Genomic DNA, 19,677 nt, shown 5'->3' with positions numbered 1-19,677 from the left:
CTACTGTAAAACTGACTAATAATATATAGTACTGTGTCTAAATAGCGATATGGTTATTTCTTCTCCTCTCGCTTTAGACCCCAAGGTAGTGGTGGAGCATCACATGATTGGATGCATGTGAAAAACTGGAATCTTACTCTGAGATAATATTTAAACTAAAAATAATAGTTGCTTTCCTAACTGTCTAAGGAGACAAACATCATTAACTACTCAAAGCATGTTAACTTTCCTAATGCAGAGGCAAATTAATTAATGTTTCAGATAGATTACAAAGGAATATACAACAATGAATTAAAGAAACTAGCATAAAAAAAATTTATTTTCCTATTTAAAGAGAGAGTTGTTCAGAATCTCGTGTACTTGGTCAAGTGTGTTGTTGATGTTCTGCCTCCTTGTTGTTTTTTATCCCTCCTGTTTTTTGATGGTTTGTGGTCGACGGCCAAGAAGGAAAATGTGCTGAACTCTTTTTTGTGATTTTCTTGAGGAATTGACTTGAAATCACATTTTAAATGAACAAATTATGCAGATTGCTTATTTAATAATGTAGAACCAAATGCATAATATTAAAAGGTGTCCTTTAATTCAGCAGCATTTAGACAAAGTACAATAAATATCAATGTAAACACCATCCATTAGCAATGTACGAGCAACCTTTAAAATGTCAAAGAGCAAAACAAATGTATCACAAATTACACAAAGAACATTCAAAGCACTTTAATAACTGAAGCTAGTAACCTGAAAATGTTTCAACACTTTCCCTGCACTAAAACGCTATAAAATACATTTACAAATCACCAAACCTATAAAAATAAATAAATGAGTTAAATGAAGAAGAAAAAAATATATATATACATATATATATACACATACACCACTTTCAGACACTGTTTAAGCCCCAAGCAACACTGACTTCATTCCACAGGACTGGCTGATTTTACACTTAACACAGTGTTGGTGTTAGAGATGCTGCTGCTACACTTTTATTTGTATTTAAACACAGATAGTGTTTGCTGAAAAATGCCTGAATCCTTCACAGAATATATATTAAAGTATATTGTACAGAGTTTTCTATACTTGTATTTCTGTCCCAAATTCTCTGTACACGAGGAATTTTAACACTTTTTATCAAAATGTAACTTTATGTACAAAACATTTTCTACATGATGACCATTTCTTTAGAATTGTGTCCCAAACTCACGACAAACTCGTGTTAACACGTCTGCTGTCCTGCATTTAATTGTCCATTACAACCTTTCAGCAGCTTCCCAATGCTTCCATGAGCATAATTTCAATATGTTCATCTTTTATCAAAGGCATTCTTAAAGGCAATGTATGGAAGTTTTTGGGACTCGCTGTAGTGTTTAAATAAATAAATTGTTTACCCTTTATTGGCAAAAAGTACTATTTAAAGGAATTGGTGCATTTTTCATGCATTAAACAGAAATTCTCACACATGTAGCAGACATGACTGTGGAACAGATTTTACAGAAGCTAATATAGTTACAGCCTCTAGATTAGGTGCATCATTTATAATAACGTATTCAATATTTTAATAATCAATGAAACATCTCTATTTCTGTTTGTTAATTGCAACAGTAAACTGTTCAAAGGCCATGATGATGGATAAAGACAGTCATATAGCTGGAATAAAGAAAGAAAGAAAGAAAGAAAGAAAGAACAAACAAATGAAGAGTTTAAGAGCTACAACATAACCCACAGAGCTAACCTTTATAAAACACATTCATCCTTCCTTCATTCAAACTAAAGTAATGTTGGCGTCGGTCATCTTTACACATCGTAATCAGGAACAGGTGAGTAAGTGATTCCTCCAGCGGATGGGGGAGAGGATTGGAATGGTAACAGCCAACACAGCACAGAGCCTGAAACACACAGGGAAGCTGCATATAAACAAGATGTTAATCAAAAAGTAAAGAAGTTAAATGATCTTGACAGCAACAATAAAAAAAAGAAAGATTTTAAACAACTTTAATATTAAAAAGGTACGATTCATAGGATCAGCATCTGCCTTTAAACAAAACCTCCACCCTAACACACATTCAGTATAAACATATCTAAATATTTATGAGGTCTTTAACAGGTCAGATTAGTAAATTCTATACAGAAATCTGAGCAGTGCCACATTTCACCCCTGACAACTGAACGCCCAGCAATTCACCACATAAAATCTAAGTTGCTTTCTTTATTCCTCACAAACATCCACAGGTCAAACTCTAACAAGCTGTGATTTAAGTGTCAACATCTTTAATATATTTCAGTTTAGTTTTTAATCTGAAAACACTGATATTATTGGGGCTCTAAATACTTCTTACAACCCGAATTCAGAAAATGTTTAAATGTTCTTAAATTTAAATAAAATGAAAACTAAAAGACTTTCAGATCACATGAGCCAATATTATTCACAAAAAATAGCATAACATCATAAATGTTTAAACAGAACATTTGTGCTGCAATTTGATGCCTGCTGCAGGTCTCAGAATAGTTACTGGGGCAATGAATGTCAGAAAAAGCAAGAACTTTTGAAAAGATTCAGCTGGAAAAACATCTGGCAAGTAATAAAGTTAATTGATATCAGGTCTGTAACGTGATTAGCTATAAAAGGGATGTGTTAGAGAGGCAGAGACTCAGAAGTAAAGATGGGCAGAGACTCGCCAATCTGTGAAAGAGTGTAAAAAAAAAAAAAACGAGTGCGTTCGGCCCTCAGACGACACTGAATCACTCATCGGATCATGATTGTGTTAATGACATCACTACATGGACCCAGGAACACTTCCAGAAACCACTGTCAGTGAATACAAACTGCCTTCCATCTGCAGACGACACCTAAAGCTCTATCATGCACAAAGGAAGCCGTATGTGAACATGGTCCAGAAGCGTCATGGTGTCCTGTGGGCTGAGGGTCATTAAAATTAGACTGTCTCAAAGCGGAGACGTGTTCTGTGGTCAGATGAGTCCAAATTTAACATTCTTGTTGGAAATCACGGACACCGTGTCCTCTAAGGTAAAGAGGAGGGAGATGTTCCAGTGTGCTATCAGTGTTCAGTTCCAGCATCTCTGATGGTTTGGGGTGTATAAGTACACACGGTCTACATACGTCATGTGTTGGAAGGCACTATGAATGCTGAAAGGTTTATAAAGGTTTTAGAGCCACATGTGCTCCCCTCCAGAAGACATCAGGGAAAGTCTTGTGTGTTTCAGCTGGACAATGAAACCCACATACTGCAGCATGGCTTCGTCGTATACGAGTCCGGGTGCTGAATCGACTGCCTGCGGTCCAGATCTTTACTCTATAGAGAACATTCGGTGCATCATTACGTCAAAGACGACCACGAACTCTACAGCAGCTGGAAACCCATATCAGGGAAAAATGGGACCGAATTTCAACACCAAAAGTCCAGAAACTCATAACCTCGACGTCCAGATGTCCTCAAACTGTCCTGAAAAGAAGAGGAGATGCTACACCATGTAAACATGACCCTGTCCCAACTATTAGACCTGTAGCAGGCATCAAAATAAAAATGAGGTCATTTAGTAGATAAAAGTGTAAAATTTCTCCGCTCAAACCTTTATGTTATCTGTGTTCTATTGTGAATAAAATATTGGCTCATGTGATTTGAAAGTCTTTGTGTTCATTTTATTCAACTTTAAATAACATCCGAACATTTTCAGAATTCAGGTTGTAACTTTTTTATTCCCAGATTAACACAAGTGCTTAATATTTATGTTTTTCAGCCACTTATTTAGCACCAGTTAAAACATTCAGGAACAAACCAGTAACAATTCCCAGTTTATTTCAGATTCTGTGATTTGACATTCACTGGCTAATATTCTGTGTGTTATTATGTACAGTGTAATGACCTAATTCACTGCAAAGCTACACTCATGGATGGCCGTTTGTTTTTAAGGTTTCCCCCAAAGCCAGTTAATGATGTTCGAGATGACAAACAGAAATGTTCACACTTTTGATGTAGATCTAATCAGCATATAAGCTGAAAAAATACTGCATAAAGATTGAAAAATTTATCCATGCATTTTCTTAAGCTTACAGAAATATACACACACACTTACCTCTTCCAAACACCTCCCTTAGTAATGCGACTTTAGGTTTTCGGGTGTGTGTTGTGTGCACTGACTGTCCACTGTTGGGTCTGTCCTTCATCAGCCTGTTTCTCATCTGCTCAATGGGAGTCTCATCTGTTATAATGGACACCAGCTAGAGAACGAAACGGATTTACGGCAAAATGTTACATAGTGTGTATTAGATATATATGTGTGTTTTAAACACGTGCGCACACACACACACACACACACACACAGGATTCAGAAAGTATTCAGACACTTTTTCTTATGTTGCAGCCTTATGTTGATGTCAGTCAATTTTTTTTTCAGTAATCTACGCCCCATAATGACGAAGTGAAAAATGTCTGTAAACTTATTTTCAAATAAAAAACTGAAATATATCACATTTATATAAGTATTGAGACCCTTTGCAACAACGCTTGAAACTCAGATGCCTCCCATTTCTCTTGATCATTGCTGAGAGGTTTCTACACTTTGATTGGAGTCCATCTGTGGTAAATTAAACTGAAGGAACGTAACAAGTTGACAGTTGACAATGAATATCAAAACCAAGCCATTAGATCACTGAGGAACTGCCTGAAGAGCTCAGAGACAAGATTGTTGCACAGCACAGATCTGGGGAATTGTCAAACGGAAGAAGTTTGGCACAAGCAGGACTCTTCCATGAGCTGGTCACCCGGCCAAACTGAGCAATTGGGGAGAAAGAGCCTTAAGAGTAAGAGAGGTGACCAAGAATCCGATGGGATCCACAGATCCTGTGGGGAGATAGAACTAAGTTCCAGAAGGACAACCAACACTGCAGCCCTCCACATTTATGGCAGAGAAGCTAGACGGAAGCCTCTCCTCAGTGGAAAACACATGAAAGCCTGCTTGGATTTTCAAAAAAAAAAAGTTCCTATAGGACTTCAGATTGTTAGGAACAAGATTCTCTGGACTGATGAAACCATGATTGAACTGTTTGGCCTCAATTCTAAACATTATGTCTAGAGGAATCCAGGCACTGCTCATCATCTGCCCAATACCATCCCAGCATTGAAGCCTGGTGGTGGCAGTGTCATGCTGTGGGGATGTTTTTCAGCAGCAGAGACTGGGAGACTAGTCAGGGTTGAGGGAAACCTGAATGGAGCAAAGTGCAGAGATATAATCAGTGAAAACCTGTTCCACAGCACTCAGGACCTCAGACTGTGAAGAAGTTTCACCTTCCAACATGACAACAACCCTAAGAACACAGCCAAGACCTCACAGGAGTGTCTTAGGGACAACTCTGTCCCTGAATGTCCTAGAGTGACCCAGTCAAAGCCCGGACATGAACCCTATTAAACATCTCTGGAGAGACCAGAAAATGGCTGTCCAGGGATGAGTCCCATTCAACCCGACCGAGCCCGAGAGGATTTGTAAAGAGGAACGGCAGAAAATCCCCCAGTCCTGATGTGAAATGATTGTTGTGTCATACAGACTTGGGACTGTAATTGCTGCCAAATGTGTTTCAAGTACTGAGTAAAGGGTCTGAATACTTTATATAAATATATATATATATATATATATATATATATATATATACACATACATATACATACAGAGCCTTGCAAAAGTATTCATACCCACTGTACTTTTTCACATTTTGACACGTTACAACCACAAACAAAAATGAAATGTATATATTAAGATTTTATGTGATAGACCAACACAAAGTGGCACATAATTGTGAAGTGGAGGGAAAATGTTAAATGGTGTCCAAATTTGTTTTACAAATAAATATCTGTGGTTTGTGGCGTACATTTGTATTCAGTCCCACTGAGTCAACACTTTGTAGAAACGTCTTTCACTGCAGTTACAGCTGCAGGTCTTTTGGGGTTTGTCTCTAACAGCTTTACACATCTAGAGAGTGACATTTTTGCCCATTCTTCTTTACAAAATAGCTCAAGCTCAGTCAGATTGGATGGAGATCGTCTGTGAACAGCGATTTGTCTCACCACAGATTCTCAATTGGATTTAGGTCTGGACTTTGACTGGGCCGCTCTAACACATGAATAAGCTTTGATCTAAACCACTCCATTGTAGCTCTGACTGTATGTTTAGGGTCATTGTCTTTGGAAGGTGAAGCTCCGCCCCAGTCTCAAGTCTTTTACAGACTCTAACAGGTTTTCATCGATGATTGCCCTGTATTTGTCTCCATCCATCTTCCCATCAACTCTGACCAGCTTCCCTGCTGAAGAAAGGCATCTCCACAACATGATGCTGCCACCACCATGTTTCACGGTGAACACGGTGTGTTCAGGGTGATGTGCAGTGTTAGGTTTCCGTCTTACACTGGTCTCATCTGACCAGAGCACCTTCTCCCACATGCTTGCTGTTTCCCCCACATGGGATTTCTTATGGCTTTCTCTCACCAACGGCTTTCTCCTTGCTGCTCTTCCATAAAGACCAGATCTGTGGAGTTCACGACTAATAGTTGTCCTGTGGACAGATTCTCCCACCTGAGCTGTGGATCTCTGCAGCTCCTCCAGAGTTACCATGGGCCTCTTCTGCTTCTCTGATTAATGCTCTCCTCACACGGCCTCAGTTTAGGTGGATGTCCGTGTCTTGGTAGGCTTGCAGTCGAGCTCATACTCTTACCATTTCAGGATGAAGGATCGTACATCATGCTCCGTGAGATGTTTGAGGCTTGGGATATTAATTTATAACCATAAACCTGCTTTAAACTTCTCCACAACTTTATCCCTGACCTGTCTGGTGTGTTCTTTGGTCTTCATGATGCTGTTTGGTCACTAATGTTCTCTAACACACTTCTGAGGGCTTCACAGTACAGCTGTATTTATACTGAGATTAAATGACACAGGTGACTCTATCTACTCATTAGGGGACTTCTGAAGGCAGTTGGTTTCACTGGATGTTAGTTAGGGGTATCAGAGTAAAGGGGGATGAATACTAATGGACACTTTGTAAATTTGTAAAAAAAAAAAAAAAAAAAATTTGGACACTGTTTATAATTTTCATTCCACTTCACAATTATGTGCCACTTTCTTTCGGCCTATTTCATAAAATCCCAATAAAATACATTTTTCTTTGTTCAAGTTCACATTATTTATATAGCACATTTAAAACAGCCAAAGGACTGACCAACGTGCTGTACAGTAAAACAGTGTTAGTAAAAATACACAGAAAAAAATGATACTAAGACAAGAGATAAAGAAAACAAAATAGTATTAAACAATATAATAACACACTAAAACACTAAAATCAATAATAAGAACAATTAAAGAACAATAAGAATAATTAAAATGAAAGGAAAAACTATGGATATGCCAAGAAAACAGGTATGTTTTTAAAAGGGACTTAAAGATGGACAGAGAGGATGTTAATCTGAACTCTGTGGGCAAATCATCCCAAAGCTGTGGCCCAATCACTGAAAAAGCTCCATCTCCTCTACGCTTAAGTCTTGAGAGGGAACAGTGAGAAGGTTCTGTTCACCTGATCTTAGGCTTCTGGAAGGAGAGTAAGGATGTAATAGTTCAGATAAATAAATAGGAGCTTGATTATGCAGGGACTTAAAAACAAATAAAAGTCTTTTAAAACGATTTCTGTATTCAGTAGGCAGCCAGTGAAGAGTTCTCAGAAGAGGGGGAATGTGATCGCTTTTACGCTTTTTTAAAAGAAATCTGGCAGCAGCATTTTGTACTAATTGTAAAGGGTTAATTATTTACAGTATAGAGAGTTACAGTAGTCTAGACAAGAGGTGATTAGAGCATGTACTGCCATCTCTGAGGGTCTGTCAGTTATAAAGTGCGAAGCTGATAAAAACTCGATCCAATGACAGCAGAAACTTGTTGATCAAGTTTTAAGGACTCGTCTAAGAGGACACCCAGATTCTGTACCTGCGGAGACCTGAAGACAGATAGACATCCTAAGTCAAGGTTGGTGGCCTTTGTACTTTCTGTGGAGCCGAACACATTCACCTCAGTTTTATCTTCATTTAAAAACAGAAAGTTTTGGGCTAGGGCTTTGAGCTTCTTTGTGGTTGTAACATGTCAAAATGTGGAGAAGTTCAGTGGGTATGAATACTTTTGCAAGGCACTGTATGTATTTATATAGTGTGTGTGTGTGTGTGTGTGTTGAGGAGGAGTTAGTTGGGGTTTATGTAATAATTAAATACTGAAGTAAAATACACACCTGGTCATAAAATATCACCAGGACAAAAACACCAAACAGAATGGACTCCACTAACAAGATGATGTAATGTGCCCTGTCATACAGAAGGAACAGTGGACGAGATGTTTAGCAAAAATATATAAAAAAATAATAAATAATATAGGCTTGCATTAAATAGCATTTACTTGGTACTAATCCTAAGTGATGCATCTTTTTGTTATCTTTCAGGATAATAAATGAATAATAACTAAGTTTTATTCTATATTAACTTTCCTTACACTATTAGATGCTTGCTGGGAACATCCTCTCCTCCTTTTTCTCCATCTCTTTCACTCCGTATGCGCCACACCCATGCCGACACTACCAGAGCCATGGAGTACAGACTGGCCATGCCTTTGGAGACATGAAAGATGATAAAACTTGTTAAATCCTGACTATGCTACTCTCACTGAAACGGTCATTTAACCTTTAACTTGAGAATATTACTATACAATAAACATTTGTACAAAACAGTTTTATGAGGTTTTATTTGTTACATTCTAATAGCACAAAATAGCATTTCATTTGGTGATTTCTGTCTCCATCTTAGGTCTGATCTGGTGAAGGATGAGATGTCTGTGTCCAGCAGAACCAAGATTTAAACACAGGCTTATGCTGACTAACACTGAGCATTAGCTGTGACACCAACACTGCCCCACGGTCACCTCACACATTACTACAGATAAAAGTTAAGCTCTTGACCTGTATAATTTTTGCATTGTGCTGCTGCCACATTATTAAATAACTGTATAAATGTGCATGTGTTCCTAATAAAGTGGGCAGTGAGCAGACATAACTTTAGTAGCTCAGTCACATTAAATTCTTTTCCTGACAAAAAACACTTTTATTCAAATCGAATTGCACATTTTACCTATGAATTAATAATGCAGTAAAAGAGCTGGACCAGTGTGTTGTTGGTATTTAATGTAGCTGAGCTGCTAGATAAAGTCACACAGTATGTTTACTATCAAGCTGATGTCCCTGTATGGAATTTGCACATAATTTACATTGTCTTAAAACCACTATGTGACAATTAGCATAACGAGTAATACATGAAGTTTGGTTTCTCAGTAAACAGTGAAAATGTCAATGGTTAAAAACAGTATTACAAATAAAAGTGAACTGTCTTGAACTTCCAGTCTGAACAAAAACAGGCTTCAAACACAATGGGAATAAATGGTGTCATGTCCAATCATACAGAGAGCAAATCATCAGAACATTCTACTTTCTCTTCTCTGGTCAAACCTGAGCATGAAGCAGTCAGCAGTGTTAAACTACTCCATCTTCATAGCTAATTATTATAAATGCATAACCAAAGAAACAACAAACCCGTCACACTCACCAGTATAAAAGAGAAACTGGATGAAGTACTTCTGGTTGAGCTCTCCAACACAATTATTAATCCTAAATATCATTAAAGCACACATTCAGACAAAAATAGACCAATAAATAAAAAAAGGGAGTGAAGATAAAAATAGCAAAGGAATTAAAAACAGATTAAATGTAAAGCTCAACAGACACAGATAGAGGAGCGTGAGACTGACCACGGGCAGTGGTGATCCATGCGTCTGATGCAGCGCTGACACACTCGACAGTGATGTGCTCGAGGAGGACGATATGTTTCACAACGACTACACACAGTCCAGCCTTCACAAGCCTTATAAAATAAAACAAGTCACAATAAATGCACAATAATACTTCTATTTAAGTATGACACATTCAGTGATCAACATTTATTTAACAATAGAATTCTAAAGTGATATTGAACTTTTTTCTCAGACATATTGCCCCACTTTTGATTTGTTTACTGTTTGTTACCCAAAGTTAACTTAGTCTTTAAAAGACTGTAGTCTTTTACTTAAGCTCTAAAAATTCTGTATACATGCAAACTTTACCTTCCATAATATACCATTTATTAAGTACATTTTTGACTTTGTTCAGTAAAACCATCACTTGTCATATAATAAATCACTAACACTGACAGGAAAAAGGAATCAACCTTTAATACTATTCGCAACCCAGAAAAGACTAACAAAAAGCAGATTTAGGTCTAAACCTTAATGCTACCCTGTTATAGTTTAAGCAGCATGTGTTGTTGGACAGTAAACTGTTACCTCACCCTGTCATTCACACGACTGGACTGAGACCTTAAGTCTGAGAAATCAATGGCTGTCTCAGGAAGAGGAACCATACCTTCAAGAAGAAAACAAAAATGTATAAATCACATTACATACAATAAAAGTGTGTGTGTGTGGAGGCCTGGAAAAGCTCTCATTTCTCTGATTACAAACATCTACCACTTCAGACTCTGACTCACTGCCTGAATTAAAAGTCCCTCAGTGTTTAATCTGTTCACTCTTTCATTTGTGCTGAAAATCCCCGATTCATTCTGTCAGTTGTGTTACATGTATTATGAGAGATGTTTTATTAGATCAGACTTCAAATGTTAGTTGTTTTACAGGTTGTGCAAGCAATTCTCTCTGATTGAAATAAGAGAAAAAAGAATTACAGACATCTTAAAAGCCACCATCTGATTACAGCCTGTATTGATTGTGTCCTTTTCCATAAGACACATTTATATACACAGAAATCATGACGTTCACAGAATAAATCATAGTTAGTGAACAACTGGCTCTTTTACACAACAATCTCTGTGGGACGATGGCAAGGTCAGAATGTAGACAAAACATTTCCTCATTGTTCTTGTGGAATATACTTATGCTTTCTTAAAATGGCAAAGTAAACGATATGGCCAAAAGTATGTGCCCCCTGACCATCACACCTATGTGATTGTTCCCACAAACTCATTTTTTGGGCTTTCTCTGTTTAACTATACAGTTTCCTTCAGTAGAACTAAGAGTCCAAACCCTGCTCCATCATGACGATGCCCCTGTACACAAAGCAGCTCCATCAAGGCATGGTGTGGAGGTAAAGGTTGGACATGAACACCGACTGAACCCCAGACCTCCTCACCAACATCAGTGTCTGATCTCACTAATGCTCTTGTAGCTGAATGATCACTAATCCACACAGACACAATCCAACATCTAGTGGAGAACCTTCCAGAAGACTTGAGGGGACAGAATCCATATTCATGCCTATGCTTTTGGAACAAGATGTTCAACAATCCTATATTCTGGGTGTAATGGTGGGTGGTGGGGTGAGTTGGCTGTCATTATAAATTTTTCACCATTTTTTGTGTTTTACACATTATATTTTAAAAACTCCATTATATTTTTATATTTATTTAAAATGTGTTCTATTTGTTTTACATGTCTGAGGTAGTTTTTACATGGGATGAATTATACATACAACAAAAGTATTCTGTGTTTAATAAGAGCACAGCTTTAATAAATATTGAGTAATAAATATATTTGGTATATCGTGAGTTTCCAAATGGTCAGGGACGCTTTAGAGAAAGTACTAACTGATAGAGCTAAATATTTATTATTCATGTATTTGGTAAATATATTCTATAATATACATTTATTTTAGTCCAAAGTTATTGTTAATACAAAAGTGTCTAGTGTTATTAACATTTAGATAGTTTTCAATATTGATGTAATTAGTACACTCATTAATTTCAAGCCATAAAATACATTAACAATATAAACGCTTAATATAATATTGATAGGTTACAACCTGCTTGTCCATTAACTGAGGTTTTCTGAACTACACTATAGAATCATGAGACCTACATGAGACCTACATGAGACATACATCAGACCTACATCAGACCTACATCAGACCTACATCAGACCTACATGAACACAGATGTGTGTAAATGAAGCTCACCTGGATCTGAGAACACTGCTTTTGAATGACAAGCCAGAAGCAGCAGTAATATGACATTAAAGACAGACCCATGAAGTGAACACCAAACACTGTGGAGAGAAAAGACACGTGTGTCACAGTGCTTTAAGTGGGAGATAAACACACACCAACATATACACGTACACAACACATGTACACCACACACACATGTACACCACACACACGTACACAACACATGTACACAACACACGTAACAACACACGTAACAACACATGTACACCACACACATGTACACCACACACACATGTACACCACACACACACACACGTACACAACAAACACACGTACACAACACACACGTACACAACACACACGTAAACAACACACACACACACGTAAACAACACACACACACACGTAAACAACACACACACACGTAAACAACACACACACACGTAAACAACACACACACACGTAAACAACACACAGACACGTAAACAACACACACACACGTACACAACACACACACACGTACACAACACACACGTAAACAACACACACACGTACACAACACACACACGTACACAACACACACACGTACACAACACACACACGTACACAACACACACGTACACAACACACACGTAAACAACACACACGTAAACAACACACACACACACACACGTAAACAACACACACACACACACGTAAACAACACACACACACGTAAACAACACACACACACGTAAACAACACACACACACGTAAACAACACACACACACGTAAACAACACACACACACGTACACAACACACACGTACACAACACACACACGTACACAACACACACACGTACACAACACACACACGTACACAACACACACACGTACACAACACACACGTAAACAACACACACGTAAACAACACACACGTAAACAACACACACACACACACACGTAAACAACACACACACACACGTAAACAACACACACACGTACACAACACACACGTAAACAACACACACACGTACACAACACACACGTAAACAACACACACGTAAACAACACACACACACACACACACGTAAACAACACACACACACACGTAAACAACACACACACACACGTACACAACACACACGTAAACAACACACACACACGTAAACAACACACACACGTACACAACACACACGTAAACAACACACACGTAAACAACACACACGTAAACAACACACACACACACACGTAAACAACACACACGTAAACAACACACACACACACACACGTAAACAACACACACACACACAACACACACGTAAACAACACACACACACGTAAACAACACACACACGTACACAACACACACGTACACAACACACACGTACACAACACACACGTAAACAACACACACACGTACACAGACACTAACCCAAGTGAGCAGGAGAGTTCTTACCTTCCAGAGTAAGCTGGGATCAGTACATACTGGATAACAACATAATCGGCGTAAAACACACTAAAATAAGTCAGAATGAGACACAGAAATCCGCACGGGTCTCTCCGACAACGCAGCACAGCCATCTTAACATTCCCTACTTCCGTATGTGACGTAATCCGTATGGTCCAATCACAATCGCGGGCTGTCATTAGATCATAAACGTTATTTCTAACGTTGTTCAGTTTGACTAATATCACAGACACGAAATGAAATGAAATATAATGTAATACCGGCTCCTGAATAGGTTTGTTCCTCATTGTAGAATGTTTGCGTTTATTTATCCTATTTAAATGTCACTAACACTAATGTTCAGGTCACACTAGATCACCTGATCATCATGACCCCTGTCCAGGTCACACTGGATCACCTGATCATCATGACCCCTGTCCAGGTCACACTGGATCACCTGATCATCATGACCCCTGTCCAGGTCACACTGGATCACCTGATCATCATGACCCCTGTCCAGGTCACACTGGATCACCTGATCATCATGACCCCTGTCCAGGTCACACTGGATCACCTGATCACCATGACCCCTGTCCAGGTCACACTGGATCACCTGATCACCATGACCCCTGTCCAGGTCACACTGGATCACCTGATCACCATGACCCCTGTCCAGGTCACACTGGATCACCTGATCACCATGACCCCTGTCCAGGTCACACTGGATCACCTGATCACCATGACCCCTGTCCAGGTCACACTGGATCACCTGATCACCATGACCCCTGTCCAGGTCACACTGGATCACCTGATCACCATGACCCCTGTCCAGGTCACACTGGATCACCTGATCACCATGACCCCTGTCCAGGTCACACTGGATCACCTGATCACCATGACCCCTGTCCAGGTCACACTGGATCACCTGATCACCATGACCCCTGTCCAGGTCACACTGGATCACCTGATCATCATGACCCCTGTCCAGGTCACACTGGATCACCTGATCATTTACATTTACGGCATTTAGCAGACACCCTTATCCAGAGTGACTTACAACTGAGCAACTGAGGGTTAAGGGCCTTGCTCAGGGGCCCAGCAGTGGCAGCCTGGTGGACCTGGGGTCATGATCATCATGATCATCATGATCATTCATGATCATCATGACCCCTGTCCAGGTCACACTGGATCACCTGATCATCATGACCCCTGTTCAGGTCACACTGGATCACCTGAGCCACATATTACATTAGAATTAACACAGGATCCTGACACAGGCTCAGAGTTCAGTGGCTGGGACTTAAACCTGGGCTCCACCGATGAGAGCGCAGGCTCCTGCCTTGTGTTTAGCTATTGAATGATCTTCAAAGATTAACCCCTTATCTGTATAGTCACCTTAGTGTGAGTACTTACTGATACTAGAAATATTTTAAACAGTACATTATTTCTACAGCAGAATGATCAGACCTATATAGTAATTACCAGCTGAATTCACAGGATGGAATTAAACAAAATAAAAAAGCACAATAGTTTCTTTAAAAGAAGAAGAAGAAGAAGAAAATGGACATGAAAAGAAAGAAAAATGGATAAGAATCCAATACCTGCTTTTGAGACAAATATACAAATGTACATTTTATACACGGTCACTGGTGGAAGGATAAACATGTCTTTATTTTTCAATTACAGAACAACAAGTTTTTCATTAAGAGCAATCTGAGCTTGAGTGAGATTCGCCAGGTACGTGACCATCAGGAGGTCCTGCAGAAAACAGATTACAAAGTAAGAATGATGAACAAAGGAAAACAAAATTCAGGAGGCATTAAAGACAATACAGAGGCACTTACATTAATGTTAGAGTTGAGCATGTTCTCAAAGTCCTCTGCTGAAATCTTGGGTACTTTGTTGACCAGATCCATTAGATAACGGCCAACACTGTTATCTGCTGTCACCTTTCCAGACTGATGGCCAAAAAAAAAAAAAAAAAAAAAAAAAAAAAAAATGAATTTGTATCTGCACACAAACTTCAGTTTAATTGCATTTTAATTGAAACAATCTGAACCAAAGAACATTTTTTGAGCAACTTGCACATTAATTTACATGTCACCAGATTTATTACATTGTAAGTTGACTTTTTATTTGAACTTTGGCTCAGTTTCCTAAATTCCCCACAATGCCACTGTGATAGAAGTGCAGTGAGGTTTTGGACTCATAGTGATGCTGTGGCACTTTAGTTCTATATGAACATATGGAATGTGTTTTAGGGTGGAGTTTACCAGCACATCCTCAATGTATGCCAGGACTATGGTGAGCATTTCCTGTATGCGTCCAGCTGAAGTAGCCACCTGAGACAAGTCAGACGTCAGGCCGTTAGTGCGACTGGGAGACGCACGAGTCCTCTGCAGGAGATCAACTAGAGAGAGACATGAAAACATTTCTGTTTAAGGAACACTGAGAAAAATGTATTCCTCTCAGTAGTACAAATAATGTGTGAATATCTGAAAATTTGTATGTGGGTTAGACTGCAGTTGTGCTTCAGAGAACATTTAAGAATCTGAACCTTCAAACTAACTTTGTACTGAATCTTTACTTCAGTGTGTAACCACGCGATTTTGAACTATTCCCAGTAAAACTGTAAGCCTTTCCCCTGCTGTGTGGCCAATTTTTAACTTTTTATTTTTTAAAGTTAAATGTTTCACCTTCTCAAATTTTTCTGATGAGACTTTCAGACAACCTACAGTTGTGTTCAACTCACTTTTAGAGAAAAGGCTTTTTGGTGATTTTTTCATTAAAAGCACTGATGCAGAATAAAATAAAGAGACTCAAGATGCATGGAAGAATCCGTCTTAATGTCCTGCGAGGGAAAAAACCTACAACACAATTTCAGGATCATTTCTGTGACTGACCTCCAATGCGCTCTGTGTCGTAGTAAACATACTTCACTGTTAAAGGTGTGAACATCACACCTACAGTTTTTCCCGGAACTCCCATCTGTGCACTGAGACGCAAAACCAGTCAGTCAGCACAAAAAGGCAGAACAAATCCAAAAATAATAAATGAAAAAAACTAGTGTGCTGACCTTACGTAGGCCCGAATGTTCATTTTGTTACTCTGCAGTGCTGTGTCCACAGTCAGGTGAATGGGGTTTTGAGCCTCCCGACTATAATACTCATGAATTAACACAGAATGTTCCGTTATGTCGTATCCAGTGGCGTACCTGTGAACACAGCAGGTCACTTTTTCAGAACAAATACAGCAGCTGTAAACATACACCAAAAATATAAAATAATTGCTACTGAAAACGCCTCGTGACCGAGCTGCCACTCACCAGCCGATGATGACTTCACTGGGAGAAACCTTCTTATGAAGCTCATACATGTTCTTTGCGAACTCCATGTCAACTGCCACCTGGTATTTTGTGTTCAAATACACAAAACATACAAAACTGACTTAAATCAAATCCTCTAAATCTAAAACCCCAGAATTTATAGGAAACACTGACGTCATGCAGCTATTACACTTAGTTTCACAGCATACACTTCAAACTCAAGTCCATTTATTTGGACCCCAATATTAGATCAGGAGTGTCCAATCTTATCCGCAAAGTCCTTGTGCAGATATTCATTCCAATCAAGCAGGAGACACAACTGATTAATCTGATCTTGGCCTGACTCGTTGTACCTACGAGCCCTTTGTGGATACGACTGGACACCCTGCTGTAGATTTACTGACTTAACTGAGTGTTGGGACTTTGTGGCCGAGTGGTTACGGTGATGACCGTAAGATGGACTGTGGATAAAGGTGTCTACTACATGCCATACATGAAGTTAGATAAATAATTACTGACACCCTGCGTACTCTAATGTGGGGGAAATAAATAAATAAATAAATGTTGGGTGTTGAAGATCAGGAACAGAATTAATAATAAGAGGAGTTTTGTAGTCCATATTGTCTGCACTAGTGAACGTTATAGTGATGGGAAGTCCGGCTCTTTTGGACAGTTCATTTTAATGAACCAGTTCAATAATCCAGTTCACCAGTTCTTTTACGTCCTGACGTAATTCACAATGATGTAATGACATAAATAACTTCATCCTGCCGCTGCCGGCAGATATTAATACAATTTAACACATTTGAAAGTTCTTTGTAATCATAACTTTAGTTAAATACGTTTCTTACATTTAAGTTTTGCAACTAAAACACACAGTACAGGTATTAATGTGCAAACGTGTGTGTTTTATGTGTCTTAAAGATATAAAGTTAATAAACTAATCTTCATCAACTTATAAAAACTTACAAAAAAGTATAATTTTGAAATGTTTCTTTCGCTCCATCAGTTGTTTCAAAAACTAATGTAAGTGAGTTAAACACTCATGTTGATAAGACATTAAATCATAACCATTTACATTTGTTGCTGTATCAGTTCAGTTATTTACGCATGCGCAGTAACAACAGCTCATCGGTTCTCGGACGCGTTTGAAAGAAACAGTTCTCAGTTCAGTGTACTAATGATTCACTGTATCGGTTCAGTGATTCAAGCATGCGCAGTATCAACAGCTCGAGCTCACAGTTCTCTCAGCACATGTCTCAGTTCAGTGTACAGGAGTTACATAAACTCAGGGATATTAGTTTATTGTCAGGGATGACCGGAAGTGAGGAACTTTAGTAACTTGTGGATCAGCGCTGACTCAAGACGCGAACTGTTTAGAACGAATCAGTCCGATTTGGTGAACCGGTTCATCCAGTTCACTGAAAAGAACCGGTTCAAAAGAACGATTCGTTGACGAACCACGTTATGTAGTGACTGTGATCTCATGTGGACATGTTTGTGTTTCAGACACTGAATTAAACACAAAATTCTGGTCCTCACCTCATCTTCAGACTCATTGTGTGGAACAGAGAAACAGTTGGTGACCTCTACAGAATGTTTATCTATAGTTCCTGTAAAGAAACACATGTTTATGTACAGAAACACAATCATTCTGCCACATGTCCGTCTGTAACGCCTGCATTTAGCTTCACTGGACAATCAGAGTACATGTCGTACAAAGTTATATTAAAGATCTCACCTAATAACGTCCCGATCACACGGCTCGCGCCCTCATTTCTGCGCTCGTAGGAATCAACGATTGAAGCGAGAACCACAGGGTGGATTTTTACTACAGGGCCGTGAACCGCCATCTTTAACAGAGGAAGCGACACTGTGGTGGAAACCAGAGAAGAAGTGAGTCACTAACGTCACTTCCGTTTCTGCCCCCTAGTGGCGAGAGACAGAGAGAGAGAGAGAGAGAGAGAGAGAGAGAGAGAGAGGAACAGGAGTTAAACAAAAGCGAAATAAAAGCAGTTACTGAACAGTAAAAACCTAAATAGTAAAAAAAAAAAAAAAAAAGAGTAAAGTAATAAAATAAATTAAGTAAAATGTCCGCAAGAATAAATAAAATTATACAAGTTTTTTTTTCAATGGAGTTTTATTGAAATATATCACAGTAGGTACAAAATAGGCTTTGTGCAAATGGGTAGAATGTGTAATATCATGATTGTTGGGTCTATGGTCGTGTGTGTGTGTGTGTGTGTGTGTGTGTGTGTGTGTGAAGAACCAATAATGGCAGACTGGTGGTCTGATGAGTCTGATGATTTAAATAAAGTCTGATCTACATTTCACAATCCACAACCCAAGTGATTAGTATCGGTTCAGACTCTCGTTGTCCTGTGAGTTGCTGGTGGTTTGTAGATTTGTATGTAATAAAGTACAGATCCTAAGAATACTGCTTTACGGAGCACTGGGCTGAACTGGATTATTGTCTCTGAGATCATGTGCCCTAGAACAGACTACTTGGTAATGCATAAGCACTTAAAATGACTTGGTTCTGTGTTACAGCGCAGACTGGTTCATCAACGAATTCTCAAAATTCAATGTCTTAAATCGGGGGTCAACCAAATTAATATGATAATAAATCCACCACCTACAGAGGGAGTGATTCAGCAGAACACAATTGAGATAAATCCAAGGAATTATTTATGGAAACAATCGTTTTTATTGTTTATCCAATGCCAGACCAACTGTAGACAACCATCTCACTATATCTGATTGTAGAGATAGACAAAAATGTTACTGATAAATGCTGATCTAAGAAATAAATTTTTTGTAGGTTTCTGAGACTCTTGTTGTTGATATGACA

The 19,677-nt window shown here is 38.7% G+C and overlaps 2 protein-coding genes across 3 annotated transcripts; both read right to left on the bottom strand.

Moving 5' to 3' along the window:
• Nucleotides 1-558: 558 nt before the first annotated feature.
• zgc:77880 (zf-DHHC domain-containing protein) lies at nt 559-13,673 on the bottom strand. 2 transcript variants are annotated; one of them, XM_060860797.1, is made up of 9 exons: nt 13,511-13,671; nt 12,082-12,170; nt 10,406-10,479; nt 9,831-9,943; nt 9,629-9,690; nt 8,526-8,640; nt 8,269-8,341; nt 4,087-4,231; nt 559-1,880 (listed from the first exon to the last, which is right to left on the bottom strand). In XM_060860797.1, exons 1-9 carry the CDS (start codon nt 13,633-13,635, stop codon nt 1,789-1,791), a joined length of 888 nt encoding a protein of 295 aa, XP_060716780.1. In that variant the 5' UTR covers nt 13,636-13,671; the 3' UTR covers nt 559-1,788. The 2 variants fall into 2 exon arrangements, with proteins under 2 accessions (XP_060716780.1, XP_060716781.1); XM_060860798.1 differs by lacking the exons at nt 559-1,880; nt 4,087-4,231 and adding an exon at nt 5,803-6,307 and having other exon boundaries at nt 13,511-13,673.
• Nucleotides 13,674-15,151: 1,478 nt separating this feature from the next.
• On the bottom strand, nt 15,152-18,726 carry eif3f (eukaryotic translation initiation factor 3, subunit F). The gene is made up of 8 exons (XM_060860917.1): nt 18,568-18,726; nt 18,369-18,439; nt 16,827-16,906; nt 16,578-16,715; nt 16,405-16,496; nt 15,775-15,911; nt 15,346-15,459; nt 15,152-15,259 (listed from the first exon to the last, which is right to left on the bottom strand). Exons 1-8 carry the CDS (start codon nt 18,677-18,679, stop codon nt 15,182-15,184), a joined length of 822 nt encoding a protein of 273 aa, XP_060716900.1. The 5' UTR covers nt 18,680-18,726; the 3' UTR covers nt 15,152-15,181.
• Between the last annotated feature and the right edge of the window lie 951 nt (nt 18,727-19,677).

This window comes from Tachysurus vachellii, chromosome 24, assembly GCF_030014155.1.
Source record: "Tachysurus vachellii isolate PV-2020 chromosome 24, HZAU_Pvac_v1, whole genome shotgun sequence".
Classification (NCBI taxonomy): domain Eukaryota; kingdom Metazoa; phylum Chordata; class Actinopteri; order Siluriformes; family Bagridae; genus Tachysurus; species Tachysurus vachellii.
Note: the sequence above shows the minus strand (reverse complement) of the source record. Positions and strands in the feature narration are given on the sequence as shown.

What these genes read in the sequence shown, in the direction of transcription:
- eif3f (XM_060860917.1), bottom strand. Translation starts at nt 18,679, where the DNA reads ATGGCGGTTCACGGCCCTGTAGTAAAAATCCACCCTGTGGTTCTCGCT. An exon ending in AGTGAAGTCATCATCGGCTG is followed by an intron (nt 16,716 to 16,826) that starts GTGAGTGGCAGC and finishes CTGTGTTCACAG; the next exon opens with GTACGCCACTGGATACGACA. An exon ending in CGACACAGAGCGCATTGGAG is followed by an intron (nt 15,912 to 16,404) that starts GTCAGTCACAGA and finishes GTCTCTCTCTAG; the next exon opens with TTGATCTCCTGCAGAGGACT.
- zgc:77880 (XM_060860797.1), bottom strand. Translation starts at nt 13,635, where the DNA reads ATGGCTGTGCTGCGTTGTCGGAGAGACCCGTGCGGATTTCTGTGTCTC. An exon ending in AGCAGTGTTCTCAGATCCAG is followed by an intron (nt 10,480 to 12,081) that starts GTGAGCTTCATT and finishes TTCTTCTTGAAG; the next exon opens with GTATGGTTCCTCTTCCTGAG. An exon ending in CCAGTCGTGTGAATGACAGG is followed by an intron (nt 9,944 to 10,405) that starts GTGAGGTAACAG and finishes TTATTTTATAAG; the next exon opens with GCTTGTGAAGGCTGGACTGT.